This window comes from Candida oxycetoniae, assembly GCF_023343755.2.
Source record: "Candida oxycetoniae strain CBS 10844 chromosome Unknown scaffold8, whole genome shotgun sequence".
NCBI lineage: Eukaryota > Fungi > Ascomycota > Pichiomycetes > Serinales > Debaryomycetaceae > Lodderomyces > Lodderomyces oxycetoniae.
The window spans coordinates 173,461-188,196 of NW_026055361.1; the positions used below are offsets into that span (position 1 = coordinate 173,461).

The 14,736-nt window shown below is 36.0% G+C and overlaps 6 protein-coding genes across 6 annotated transcripts; 4 read left to right on the forward strand and 2 right to left on the reverse strand. All coding sequences in view use genetic code 12, as the record gives it.

Moving 5' to 3' along the window:
- Positions 1-519: 519 nt before the first annotated feature.
- KGF56_000241 (uncharacterized protein) lies at positions 520-2,151 on the forward strand (the record flags this gene model as incomplete). Its single annotated transcript, XM_049323618.1, has 1 exon — positions 520-2,151. One exon carries the CDS (start codon positions 520-522, stop codon positions 2,149-2,151), a length of 1,632 nt encoding a protein of 543 aa, XP_049182693.1.
- Positions 2,152-2,722: 571 nt separating this feature from the next.
- On the forward strand, positions 2,723-3,508 carry KGF56_000242 (uncharacterized protein; the record flags this gene model as incomplete). Its single annotated transcript, XM_049323629.1, has 1 exon — positions 2,723-3,508. One exon carries the CDS (start codon positions 2,723-2,725, stop codon positions 3,506-3,508), a length of 786 nt encoding a protein of 261 aa, XP_049182694.1.
- A 252-nt stretch (positions 3,509-3,760) lies between these two features.
- On the reverse strand, positions 3,761-5,296 carry SIK1 (snoRNP complex protein; the record flags this gene model as incomplete). Its single annotated transcript, XM_049323640.1, has 1 exon — positions 3,761-5,296. One exon carries the CDS (start codon positions 5,294-5,296, stop codon positions 3,761-3,763), a length of 1,536 nt encoding a protein of 511 aa, XP_049182695.1.
- Positions 5,297-5,503: 207 nt separating this feature from the next.
- Positions 5,504-7,876, reverse strand: UGA3 (Uga3p; the record flags this gene model as incomplete). Its single annotated transcript, XM_049323651.1, has 1 exon — positions 5,504-7,876. The coding sequence occupies one exon, from the start codon at positions 7,874-7,876 to the stop codon at positions 5,504-5,506; it is 2,373 nt and encodes a 790-aa protein (XP_049182696.1).
- A 1,361-nt stretch (positions 7,877-9,237) lies between these two features.
- On the forward strand, positions 9,238-10,183 carry UBC4 (E2 ubiquitin-conjugating protein; the record flags this gene model as incomplete). The annotated part of the gene is made up of 2 exons (XM_049323662.1): positions 9,238-9,281; positions 9,784-10,183. 2 exons carry the CDS (start codon positions 9,238-9,240, stop codon positions 10,181-10,183), a joined length of 444 nt encoding a protein of 147 aa, XP_049182697.1.
- Positions 10,184-11,004: 821 nt separating this feature from the next.
- On the forward strand, positions 11,005-14,676 carry SPT7 (SAGA histone acetyltransferase complex subunit; the record flags this gene model as incomplete). The annotated part of the gene is made up of 1 exon (XM_049323673.1): positions 11,005-14,676. The coding sequence occupies one exon, from the start codon at positions 11,005-11,007 to the stop codon at positions 14,674-14,676; it is 3,672 nt and encodes a 1,223-aa protein (XP_049182698.1).
- Between the last annotated feature and the right edge of the window lie 60 nt (positions 14,677-14,736).

Consider the following 14,736-nt stretch of genomic DNA (forward strand, 5'->3'; position numbering starts at 1 on the left):
TATAGTTGTCATATACGGAGTGCCATGAACTGATAATGCCTATCTCCTCATACTTTTTTATCAAGAGGTTTTTTTTTTTTTTTTTTCACCAAGAAGACCGAAAAGTTGCAATATTTTATTTTATTTTATTTTAATTTTTTCTTTTTTTTTTTCAATTCAAGGAATATGGGATAGGTTAACTACGCCGTGGTTGTCAATTCTACAATGAGGGCTTGTCAGGACTACTCTATTTTGTTAACATCCTGATCAAGATGATGCTGGTGAAAAAATCGACGAAAAGAAAACAATCGAGTGAGAGGGAATAATCAAAGAAAAAAAAAAGACAAAAAAAACTGTGATATCAAGAGATTTATGAGCAAGGGCGGGGAGGAGACAAGACTCGAAATTTTACACCCGTGAAGAGTCTTTGTTAATCTATTTATACCGATTTGAATATCTTTGGAAATTTTTTGTAAAACACAAGAATCAAAAAAAAAAAAAATAAGAATCGAGTCGATTTGAATAAAAAGACACAGCATTATGATGGTACACCAAGATTTACGTTTACAGGAGGTTGTTAATACCTTGCATCAATTGTCCAAAGAGAATTCTATGAAATTCATATTAATTACAAAAGATTCGAATCCCAATTCTGAAATCAAGTGCCAGCATTCGTCTCAGTATAACCTTGATCAGGTTGAAGAAATCAAGGATATTTTAGGAAGAGCAACACTAACCACCATTAAACCTACTTTATCCCAAATGCGGCTTTTGAAATTGTACAAAAACCAGCACCCGACTACTTTGATTAAACAATACCGCGATTTATTCAACTCTTTATCGCAGGTTGTTTGTAAAGAAGTAGCAAAATCATGGATCAAGATCATTGAACCTTTTAAACAAGCATTATTTCCATATCGTGATTTCAACAAGACAAAACCTTCATGGTGGCCCCAACATGTAAACCATATTGAGCCAGATCATTTGGATAAGTTTGGTAGAGTAGAGGTATTGATCAATATTCTAAGACACCCTCAATTTGATTTGAAAGAAGTTGATTTGCGAAGCTATAACAAGAGACCGGTGATTCAGTCCTTTTTGAGGGAGATTTTGTATTTGGCTATTTATGACCGCATGTACTATAACATGTTGAGAGAAGAAGATGCATTGTTCCAATTGATTCCTGAACATGAAAGGGACTTGTTTGAGCAAAGCAGTATTATGATAATGACCAGTGATATGAGAATAAAAGGTACCCAGGAACTTATAATGACTAGTAAGGTAAAGGATGTGCATTTGAACCATAGAATATTTGGATTAAACCAAGTGGAGTTATATCCAACTGCTGATTTTGCAAAGACCTTAATATCTACAACTGGCAATAAGACGGGGAAAATAGTAAAGACGAAAAGCAAATCCAATTTGAGACTGAGTAGTAGAGATAAAAAGCCAACTACGAGGTCGAGTGTCAAGATTGACGAGCTAGTTTTGAAATCTGTTGAAAGGAGGAATTATTCAAGTAGTCCTATTGCAAAAGACAATGAATTACAGCAACAACAGCAGCAACTGCAGCAACAAAAGTTTATTGCCACTGAGAAGAAACTAGCTATGAACAATTTGAAAATGTCTGTTGGTAATGTACAGGAGCAGACTTATAAACCGGTGTTGGAGTTTGAAAAAGTAACGAAACAGTATAAGCTTGAGGACAGTGATGATACGAGGATAATGGAACAAAAATTAACTGATGTATCAAAGGCAACTAAAAAAAATCATACCCCTTCTGATTTAACTGGGAAAGAATTGAATAATGTGCGCATGTGCGAGTATGAATATTTCAAAAACTCTCTAGTTAAACCAAATCAATTCAACAATGTTAACAATTTGGAAATGGTATACCATCAAAAAGATCTGAGTTTAGAGGATCTGGGGATATCATCGAACCCAAAGTCAAGTCCATATGTTAATTTCGACGGCTACAATGAAGAGACTGGACATTTGTTAAACACTTTATGCTACTATGACGACTACGAGAGCTCAAGCGAGGAAGAAACGAGCGCTTTTGAAATTAGCTCTTCATCAGATGATTTTTTTGAGCATTTTAAAAAAGTCGACGGTAATGACATTGCAACTTTTGACGAATATACTTTCGATGCAATGGCTCTACACTTATGATGCTCTGGGGGGCATGTCTAGAGACTATTCCCCTCAGAAAGCGGACTAACTAACTTACATTCATTTCTTATTATTCAATATTCGATTTAGTTTTGTTTACCAAGGTGTTAGGGGTAGAAAACTGAAACATGACTTGTTATTTTTGTCTTCTTCTTTTTCTTTAGTGTCGGTCAGGGTCCTCCACTTTCTCGCTCTGCTCAATAGTGTATCACATATCAAATTTAACAAGCAACAACTTTTTTCGCAGCCATTTCAATATTTTTTTCTTTCTTTTTTGCAGCTAAATTCGATCTAACATACTAATAAAAAATAAAAAGAACTAAAAAGAAAACAAACTACAACAACAAAAAACAATGACTAGAAGGGGGACCCTTCCCTTATCTGTAGAAGTAATAGTTCCCTTCTTCTTTTTCTTTTTTAGATATACATAAAGACTTTTTTTTTTTTTTTTATTTTTTTTTTTGCCTTTCCTTTTATTTCTTGTATGGCAGCAACTGTTGAACTAATTTCTTTTTCATTATTAGCTTGCTTTCTAACCGTGCTAGACATTTTCGAGCCATTACTATCTCTCATGTCACCTACTACTACAACTTCTACCAAACCACCCGCAGAAAATCTGGTAGTTGAAGGAAGTTCCTCGCAATTAGAACCAGTTGTTCAGCAGCCAGAAAACGGTAATTCAAACCCAAATCAAAATCAACCAGCTCCAGCTCACGGTCCCACTAAATTGCTCACCCCAAGTCATTTGAAAAACTACCCATTGGTTAAAACAAGCTCTACTATTATAGGCTATATACCATTGAGTGGAGTTGCTATCAATACAGGAAGATCTACACTTGGATTTATTCGAAACTATCAACCATTCAAGTACATTGTTGAGACTGGTGATAAGTATTCCAACTCAATTTTGGATCAAATAGATAAGTGGATACCAAGTTTGCAAACAGTTGAAGTTCAAGATATAACCGATCCAATTACTACACCTGTTGTTCATGCTGTTGATACCGTTCAACATACAATTAGTGGAATAAATGAAACTGTATCGAGAAACATTATCGAGCCTGTTAATAAAAACATTGTGGAACCTACAAAAACAAGAATCGTTGATGCCAAAGAAGGTTTCCAAGCCCATGTTTACGATGAGAATGGAAAGGGGATAGTTTCTAGCCAAGCAGACCCCGTAATTGGACCCATAAATGAACATTTGGAACAATTTGTTGGCTCACATTTTCCCGATCATAAAAAGACTTCAAGCGACGGTTATTCAAGTGAGATTGCTAGAACTTTCAAGATTGTTGGGAATATCATCACAAGAGAGAAAGAAGATCCAAAGGGAAAAAATGAGAAAAGAAAATGAGAATTTGAATAGAGATAAATCTTCAGAACCTTTAAATCTTTATATCTTGACCATGTTGCTCTTATTGGCTCGCAAATATAGTAAGTAAAGTAGGAAACAAAGAAAAGGAAAAATTCAAAAAATGCAAAACAATTTCAAAACAAGTATCTACAGAAAGGCATCGTCTTTTTGTTTTTTTTTTTCTTTTTATTTTTTTTTTTTTCCAAAAAAAATTTGTATTATACAGAAAGCGGATTGAGGTTACTTACTTACCTAATCCTTGGACTTCTTCTTCTTCTTCTTTGGAGTCTCTTCAGAATCCTCAGATTTTCTTTTCTTTTCCTTCTTTTCTTTTTTATCTTTCTTTTCCTTCTTTTCCTTCTTTTCCTTCTTCTCCTTCTTCTCCTTCTTTTCCTTCTTTTCCTTCTTCTCCTTCTTCTCTTTCTTTTCTTTACCTGGTTCCTCTACTTCAGCGTCTTCCATAACTACATCGTTGCCTACCAAGTCCCTAGCATTTAAAGCTATTGCGGCTTTGATAGCATCTGAATTTTTCATTGGTGGTGCTCCTGTATCGTAAAACTTTAAACGGTCCTCAACTTGTTTCTTTAATATTTCTCCAAAAGCAGTAGTTGGCTCATCACTGTAGTTATCTATTCTTGAGGCAATAGAACATTTATTAGCCAAATACCTTGAAATTCTACCTTTGTTTTTAGCGTTTGCTCTGCCGATGAAGGACGAGTGGTAAATCAATCCATATTTCGGAGTATTACCTTTTGTTTTCAAAGCTCTAAACAAGGCCTTTTCAGCACCCAAGATTTGTACTGTTGATGCGGCTTGTTTTGATAAATTTGTCAACGAACCTGCATGTGAGATTAACCGGGCCCCAACAACTTCACCAATTAATGTTGATAAGTTAGGTGCAACCGTGTGCATCTTGTCAGTGAGGTATTTGAACAATCGTTGTCTGTATTCAGTCAAATTAACCACCCTTTGAGCAAATGTAAGCACATTTTGCATATCTTGCTCACTGACATCTTGGCCCATAGAAATTTTGGCATTGTCAATAACCCTTTGTGCTAACCCCGAATCGTCGTTGAGGATAGCTGCAACTCCATGCAAGTCTTCCTCAGTGAGATTCGATTTGTCTTTAATATATAGCACTAATTTAGCAAATTGGTAATTGTCAGGAACAATCTTGGCCAATTCTGGAAAATGCCAACCATACCACTCCTTCACCCTCATTGAGAATGTATTTATGTCTTTGTCCAATTGATCCAAAAGTGCAATAGCTTGAATAATATGATTATCATTCTTTTGTACTGAAAACTTGACTTTTGCTCTTGAAAAAGCATGTCCTAAACCTAATTGTGCCCTTTCAATATCCCCATCTTGTAAATCTTTAAATAATTTAGGTCCAAATACCCTAATACCTCTAAGGAAATCTTGAACTATTTCACTAGGCAAAACATCAACATTGGGAAAAATTTCCTTGATGGAAGGACCCAAATTCTTATCCGATACCCCAAGCTTAACTTTTTTAGTTGTCTTTGGCAAGTTATGCTCCAATACTTCTTTTAAATAAGGAGAAACTAACCCTTCTGAAATGTCATTAGCATTTTCTAAAGCTTGCGCAGCTCCTTTGAATGGTGCAAATGAGACTAATTCAATCATCTTGGAAAATTTGGATAAGTCATTGGCAGCTTCTTGCACTTCTTTGGATCTCGAAGCTATGTCATCTTGTTGGATAAGAACTTTGAATACGCCATAACCAGTAGCCTCTTCAAAAAGAAGGTAATCTAATCCAGCCATGACTGCGGGATAAATCAAATCTTCTTTTGGTATATATATATATATATATATATATTGCCTTGTTAAAGTGAAGATTTTTTTTTTCAATTTTTTCTTTTTTCAGAGATGAGCTAAGAACATCACGTGACACAACTGTAAGAAGGTTATAATGCCAATAGAATATATGTATATATTAGTTTATAAAGGTACTTCTATTTCTAAGATGCCTTAGGCAAAGTTCAAATCCCAACCTAATTCGTCCAAAATCTCGTGCCAGTCAAGTACTTGGTTTCCATTCGAGTTTTTTTTCCAGATTTTCTCCATAATGTCTTTCACCCTATTGACATTGAACATGCCGTAAGTTTTGATAAACACCTTAACTCTTTCTTGCATTGCTTGTTGATCATGTTTAGAAACACAATGTATTCCTGCAATAAAAGTGGGAAACACCAAAGATGCCTGTACAGGGGAGCCAATTAGGATATCCAAACACTTTATCAAATTAATATTCATTACTTGGGACTCCAAGTGCGATGGATTGCATTTTAGTACAGACTGTCTGAGAAATAACTTTGCACTCAATTGAAAAGCTTCAAATAGGGTCAACTGTAGCTCAAGGTCATGATCTGATAAATTGTAAAGATCCTTTTTATCAGGTTTGGACTCGTCTATTTGTTGTTCCAACTCATTTGCCTTTGTAATGACGTAGGATAATAATTTTGCTGATTTGCCATATTGACTAATTTCAGATTCGGTGTCACTAAAGTCCAAATCCGAGTCCAAAAATCCATCATCCTTTGCTTCCATACAAGTATCGCTAGTGTCGTCGTTAGTGCCTCGTTCATAGTATTCCTTTAGTAATTTCCTACTTTTGTACAACAAGTCAGATATATCCCCGATCAATCTGAACAATCTTTTGGCAACCCCAATAAGCGGATGCAACTGTCCCTTCATGAATCCTTCACTATCGTCAAAGATACGGTCATATATCAATGGCGAATAATAAGTACCCCTCTGAACAGCAGGGCTTGCTAATAAATCATGATAGGCAAAAATCGTAGTCAACCAATGTTCTTCTTTGGACTTGTTGAACTCAGCAATACCACCATGCGACTCCAATAGCTTCCAACCCCAGTTCAAATACACTCCCCATTTTTTGACATCTCCATTACATATCTCAGCGGCACAAAGAGTCAAAATTAATGCTAATTTAGTAATCACAGATTGTCTATCTTCATCGCCCTTTGAGTGAAAATGTACCAAAGCCTTTTTAACAAAATTTTGTGCTTCTTCTTCCCATGTTCCTCCTAGTTGATAGCCGGCCCATGCCAAGAGACTATAAAATACCCCTTTGTCCTTATGAGCAAGCGGTAGGAATATTTTTTGATAAGAATTTGCTTCGTCTTGCGAAACGGGCGCGATGGAGATCTTGTTTGTTATAACATCAACATAATAGTTGTATAGAAAACTGTAAGACGGATTAACAAGTTCAGGAATATACAAAGGCGGTTGAGGGCTAGGAGTGAGGTGTGCGTTGATCGATGAAATTAAATCCAAGTAGCTTGTAGATGCTCCGTTTGAATGATTATTGGTGGTAATTGTTGTTGTTGTTGTGGTGGTGGTGGTACTGGTGGTGACGTCCTGGTCAAAAGAGTCTGCTATAATTCCATTGAAAGTAGGTAAATGCATAAAACTTGCAAGCTCTAAATGATCATCAGGTTGTTCCTCTATTTTGTTGGCTTGCGTGATGTAATCATGCCCTCGAGACATTTCCTTGAGTAAATTTAGAAATGTTGAGGGTGATGCTGAATCATGATCAAAAGCGAACAGGCTCAATGATTCGATAGAATGCGACAGTACCATGCTTTTTGAAGGCACAAGTATTCCGTCAGCAGATTCGAATTGTGGAGTCACAGGCTCTTTAGTCTCCAGCAAAGTTTCTTTTATATTGCTTGTTGTTATTGGTGAGTCCACTTTGGGACAACTTGCTGTAGTTGTTGTTGATGATGATGAAGTTGAAGAAAAAGTCGAAATCTTTGATGGAAAAGGTTCAATCTCTTGCTGCATTGAAGCAACATTTTCCTTTTCCTTCTTTTTCCTCTTTTTATTCTTGTTTCTTGATTTTTGTTGTTCATCTGCTGACGCTTGCACTTGATTCGGTTTCAACTTTCTCTTTCTTAATTTATGATTACTTTCCTCGATTTCAACTTTCTTCTTTAGTGATTGTATCTCTTCGTTTGTCATTGTATCGCGATCAACGTAATAGCACTTTTTACTTAATCTAGAGCAATCCGAACAAACAGGTCTTGTTTCGTCACATTTCTTCTTGCGTATTTTGCATGTAATACAGCCATAACGAGATCTACCTGATTCTTTAAATTTATGAAAATCTGTTGAATTTTTGATCATCTTTACCGATCCCGGTTCATTTGTTGGTTTCAGCTGGGCAATAGGTACCGATGATTCAAAGATATTGCCAGTTCCATTTGACGATATATCTTTCTCTTGTTTAACTTTTAGAGCTTCATTACTAGGATTAGATAACGAGACATCTCGAACTTTATTGCCATTTTGAGACCTGGAGTTGAAAGTCACCAACATTTATTCGAGTCAGCCAGTCAGTCTTTTTTCTTATTAAAAAAAAAACTTATCTTTTCTTTATCAGTTTTCCTGACATACGGTTTGAACCTACACCTTTTACTAATACATATGTACAAGCTTGAAAAACAAAAAAAAAAAAAAAAGATCAAGATTTAAAAAAACTAAGAGATTTAATGTAGGCTTAATATTATTATGATTTGGTCCACCTTTGACCCCACACACCTGAATTTGCAGATGAGCACAGAGAAAATAATCTTGTGCAAGAGAAGATTTATAAACCAAATAAACCAATTTTAAAACTAATTTAGAACCAACTCGGGAAAACCAAACGTTAAGACTAATTTAGAACCAAAAGAAAAGAAATCTAGAGTAAAACATCACAAATTGGTTAATCTATTAAAAAACTGTTGATGTTTAGATTGGTGAAATAAAACAATTTTTGTGTAGTTAAAGAAGTTGGAGATGGAAAAAATAAAAAAAAAAAAAGACTATCAGTATGTGTTACAAAAGGTTGTAAAGAGTATCAGTATGTGTTACAAAAGGTTGTGAGGAGTATCAGTATGTGTTACAAAGGTTGTAAAGAGTATCAGTATGTGTTACAAAAGGTTGTTCCCTATAGATTAGTTGTTCCCTATTGATTAGTTGTTCCCTATTGATTAGTTGTTCCCTATTGATTAGCTGTTCCCTATTGATTAGCTGTTCCCTATAGATTAGCTGTTCCCTATTGATTAGCTGTTCCCTTTAAGAGGGGCAACTAGTTTTTGTGGAAAGAGCTAACGGGGAGGGGAAGGGGGGACCTAACGAGGGGGGGTCCCCTTTATTGTAATCGCTAATACTTTCATCTCATCTCTAATTTTATTCGTCAAAACAAAAATAGCATTGATTTAATTATTACATAAGCATTAGAGGGAATAAGGGAATTGTAATACGTAAGCAAAGCTTACATAACAAGCGTGAGCACTATTACATAATAGAAAAAAATGTGTTTTTTTTTTTTCTCTTCTTTTACAGTTTATAGAGCCGATTGAAAAAAAAAAAATGGATATGGATGGATAAAGTATGAGATTTGATGCACTACCTTTATTACTAACAAGTCAATTCAACTCTTACGAGGATAAGTCATAAGAACACGTCACTTGGTAGTGTATGGTAGCGTTGATCACGCTTGAAGTTTTTTTTTTCTTTCTTCTTCTTTTTGCTCACCACCAACATCAAAAATTTCCATCAACGTAAATAATTTCCATTAGAAAGAGGTTCTCAAGGTATATAGTATTTACGCACCGGAATTTTACACATCTAAATACACTCACCAAATATATATATACATAGAGTCTTTTTTAACTCATAGTCATTAGCATATTATGTCATTAAAACGTATCAATAAAGAATTATCAGATTTGGGAAGGTATGTCTTTTTGGAGGGTGAAACTAGTAGCTAGTGGGTGACCATTATGGGCAGGGAGACTAGCTTACAACACTATCGAGCAACACCAACACTATCGAGTAGCACCAACACTATCGAGTAGCACCAACACTATCGAGTAGCACCAACACTATCGAGCAACGCCAACACTATCGAGCAACGCCAACACTATCGAGCAGAGCGAGATGGTGTTGTAACAAGCTAGTCAGTGCTGTAACAAGCTATTCAGAGTAACAGCTAGTCAGAGTAACAAGCTAGTTGGTGTAATAAGCTAGTTGGTGTAATAAGCTAGTTGGTGTAACAAGCTAGTTGGTGTAACAAGCTAGTCGGTGTGTTCCACTATCTCGCTCTGCTCGATAGTGTTGGTAGAGATTGCAGTTACAGCTGAGAGCAAAGATAGAATCTAGCAATACTGGTTACACACTGGTTACATTTAGTGATTTTTGTTTCCCCTTTTCTGGTTACTAACAAACAAGTTTTTTAGAGATCCCCCTTCATCATGTTCAGCTGGTCCCGTAGGTGATGATTTGTATCATTGGCAAGCGTCAATAATGGGTCCCCCAGACTCGCCATATGCTGGTGGTGTATTCTTTTTAAGTATTCATTTCCCTACAGATTACCCATTTAAACCACCAAAAATTGCGTTTACAACCAAAATATATCACCCAAATATTAATAGCAACGGTAATATCTGTTTGGATATTTTAAAAGACCAATGGTCACCTGCTTTAACTATATCCAAAGTGTTATTATCCATTTGCTCCTTGTTAACTGATGCTAATCCCGATGATCCATTAGTACCGGAAATTGCCCACATTTATAAACAAGATAGAAAAAAATATGAAGCTACTGCTAAAGAATGGACAAAGAAGTATGCTGTTTAGCCATATTTTCACTCGCTCATATACCCATTCTCATATACACTCGCACAAACAAAACTTGTATACACATACTTACACCCCAGCCCTTTTTTTTATATTTAACTTTTGTTGGTGCAAAAAGGGGACAAGATGAGTCAAGTGCAAATGGTTTTGACAAAACAGTGGTTATAGATATGGTTTGAAATGTGTATACATTTTTATACTATTTCTATAAAAGTACATCTGGTAGTAATTTAGGACCAATTGAATGTCTCTTTGCTCTAAGGTCTAACTCAATACGTTTACCCTTGGCTCTTACCTTAAACACACATACCTCTTACCTTAAACACCCATAGGTCTTAGCTCTACCTTTACCTCTTGGCTCTAGCTTTACCTCTTACCTTTATTTAACACCTTTACGTCTTATCTCTTATCTTTAGCTCTTACCTTTACGTCTTAGTTACTAAGCGTTACTCCACTATCTCGCTTCGCTCGGTAGTGTCGATAGTGTCGATAGTGTCGATAGTGTCGATAGTGATAGTCTTTTTTCTGTTGTTTCTGATACTTTTCCTTAATAGACTCCATCTTGGACTCTCTCGATCCAATTCCGTTGAGCGAAATTTTCTCACTCATTGGTAATCATTATAATTCGCGGCACTCAGTGCACAATCAATTTTGGTTCGCAATAAACTCATTGTATCTACAATTATTATTGACTTTATACACACACAGATTTTGTTCTCTTCACTTTAAATCAACATTTTTTTTTTTTTTAAAGGTTTTAATTTTTTTTCAGTTTATGCTAGTTAGCTAACAAAAGGTTTAAGCTTGTCAAGAGGAAAGAAATGGATAGACTAGATCCATTTCGAGAGAATGATCCAAGGAATTTACTTGAATTAGCAAAGAAATTGAATCTGAGGAAATTCTTTGAGATCTTTCTCAGCGAAACTCAATTTCGAATAATAGAGTATATACTATCGTTGAATAATGTTGAAATATGGAGTCAGTTTCTAGAAGGCAATTGCTATATTCGATACGAGAAATTGGACAAGATAGAAAAACCGATATTGGATGAGGTCGTGGAGGAAGGAGGAGACGCTGGAGGAGACGCTGGAGACGGTGAACTAGATGTTAAAGATGATGATGATGATGTTGTTGTCGAATCGACTACCAAACCCGTGGATGAAGAGAAATTACGTGAAATCGAAGAACATCCAGAGCTAACTTTTGAACAAGGTATTAATATGAGTAAGAAATTGGCTCTACATATACGATATTTACTATGGGAAAAGGCTATAGATTTTTACTATGAAACAATGGAATTGGATAAAAGTGATTGTACTTTTGAAGAAGTTAGCGACGATTATGAATTGATGGATTCTATCAAGTTCATCGATGATCAGCAAAAGGAGGAGAAAACGGAAACAGTAACAATTGAAAATCCGAGAGTACGAGAGTTGGAAGATGAATATGACGATGAAGAAGAAGAGGAGGAAGAAGAAGAAGAAGAAGAAGAAGAAAAATCAAAAGAGAAGGAGGGAAAGGAAAACAATGAGGTAGCATCAAAGTGCGATGATGCTCTGCTGAGAGATGACACCAATAATCTACTACAGTACAATGAAAATAACCAATTGGTCTTGAATGTTCCTGTGTCCATATTCGATACAGCTGCTACCCTCGAGAAAGATAAAGATGCAAGCACGGTGGAGGCTAGTAAAGAGAAGATAAATGACCAAGATAAACTTATCAAAGAATTTAACAAAGTCTATCACAACTTTGAGTACGATAGAGAGACGCTAATTAAAAGACGTAAATTGGAGCAATCGGACCTTCAGCTTGAGAAAAAAAATGATGCAGAAACTAGACCATCTCATCAGATGAATATATCCTTTGGTTTGTCGTCAACGTCTCTTCAACAATTGCTTTCCGTTATTCTGTCCAAACGGGATAAGATTGCATTAAATGATCACGAACTACGAGCCTTATTTATGGATGTTAGAAAGAACCGAGGGAAATGGGCTAACGATGATAGAGTAGGACAAGAAGAATTATACGAATCTTGTGAGAAAGTTGTTACCGAGTTGAGGAACTATACCGAACACTCAACGTTTTTTCTCAACAAAGTGTCAAAACGAGAGGCACCCAACTATGGATTAATAATTAAAAAGCCAATGGATTTAAACACCGTTATGAAAAAGCTAAAGAATTTAGCTTACAACTCTAAGCAGGAATTTGTAGATGATTTGATGTTGATTTGGAGCAATTGTTTAACTTATAATGCTGATCCTAAACATTTCATTAGAGCACATGCAATTTCGATGCAGAAAAAGACTTTAAAGTTAACACCTTCTATACCTGATATAACGATAAAAAATCGAGCAGATGTGGAAAAAGAAGAGGAAGCCGAAGCAGGAAAGAAAGAAGATGAAGAGGAGGAGGAGGAGGCTACAGCAGGTAAGAAAGCTTCTAAAAAGGGGCGCAAACGAACGCGAAAAGATGAGGCAAGGAAAGAGGAAGATGGGAGAAATGGAACAGCGCCAGCTGGAACACCAACCCAATTCAACGACACAACAGTTGTGGAAGAGAAACAACAGAATGGTAATAGTATTCATAATGAGGACGAGGAAGAAGAAGAAGAGGATGAAAACATGATAGTTGCTGCACCATCAACCGAGAACGAAGAAGAAGAAGAGGAAGAAGAGGAAGAAGATGAATTTGATCCCGAATTGCAAGCATGGAGAACAATGACATCAAAGTCAAGAGCAAACTATTGTGAACAAAGGTCAGACTTGTTTGGCAAAAACTGTTGCTTGCTTTCGGATGCACCTGCAATGATTCGAAAATCCGATGAAATGGCACACTTCAATCAGTACTTATTTAACAAAGAAGTCATTTCAAAATCAAGTAGTTTGTTAGATAACGATGAACCTTATTTGTTGGAATATGACGTTACTGGAGGAATACCTGGGTTCGAATATCATGGTGTAACTAAAGAGCAAGAAGAGATTTCCGAAAATAAATTAGTAGATTTGTACTTGCAACAGACTGGGGGTGATGCATCAAAGATTGAATCACAATTCGTCACAACGAAGGACTCAGGGTTGAACAAATTGTATTATGAGAACATCACGGAAATGCAAGAAATTCGTAAGATTTGCTTCAAGATTTCTTTAATACGACAAATGCAGACTCAACAGTTTGTGCATCACACACAGATGAAACAGCCAGAAATTGAAACTCTTCGAGAAGTTGATGTTGATGCTATTTCGAAATTGCCCAACCACGATCCCAATACTCATGATATCCAATATGCAGTGTTGCGTCGAAATGTGAGCAAAATTGCAATGCAAACAGGGTTTGAAACTACTGAATCACCAGCAATCAATACATTAGCTCAAATTGCCGAGAGATACATTGGGAATATTGCCAAGTCAATGAAATTGCACTGTGAAACAAATTCGCGCAATAAACTACTTCCACGAGAGATTCTCTTGTTGTCCCTTTTGGAGAATGGTGTCGATAAACCAGATGATTTATACACATTTGTTCAAGAAAGAATCAAGAAACAACATATTAAACTTTGCGACTTAAAAATGAAACTATCAAACTTTCTCAAGGACTTGTTGCGACCCGGTTTGGAAAACTTTAATGAAAAGAGTTTTGCTGATAATAGTGAGCAGTTTATGACTGGTGATTTTTCCAATGACTTGGGTGATGATTTCTTTGGGTTTAAGGAATTGGGATTGGACAAAGAGTATAACATGTTGACATCATCGATACCTATACACTTGTTGCATTCACGATTACACAATCAGTTTAGCTCCACCGGTGGTGCTAACAAAAGAAACAAGTATGAGGATCTTCAAGAGTATGAACCAGAAAAACTTCATGCCAGCGATGTTGATAAACAAATTGGATTATTGCGTCCTTTCTATACCAAACTTAATGAAAGATCAAAGCAACATTATATCAAATTACAGAAAAAGAAAGGAGAGAGTTTGGATTTGCCAGACGATTCCGTGTTTGCATTAACCGAAGATGAGGAATTACCACAGAAGCAAAGAAATGTGAGACCGAAGTTACCTCCTACGGGTAAGATCACTGCTATCAAGAAAAAGATTATCGCCAATTCATTCTTTTTGAATGAAGAGCCAGAGGTTAGTAGCAAAGAGGAGCTCCCGGTAGTGGTGAAGATAGAAAATGAAAAAAAGAGAAACGATAGGGAGAAAAAAGAAACTGGCAAGGTTAAAGACAATAAAGAAGATAAAAGCAAGCAAGGCAAGGATTTGAATCAAAAGGAAGAAAAGGATGTTTTTAAGGAAAATGAGACAAACGTTGGAAAGGAAGAAAAAGACGGAAAAGATGGAAAAGATGGAAAAGGGGCGGAAGAAGAGAGAACGAAGAAACAAGGTGACACACAACAAGTTCAGGAAGTTCCTAATAACGCATTAGATACGGTTGATTTGCAAACCCCTATCAAAGAAAAGGAAGAGCTCCAAATGGAAGTGGATGAATAATCCAAACTAGAATTATAGAGTATGTAGCACTAATTAGGTTGACAATGTATTTTTATTTTT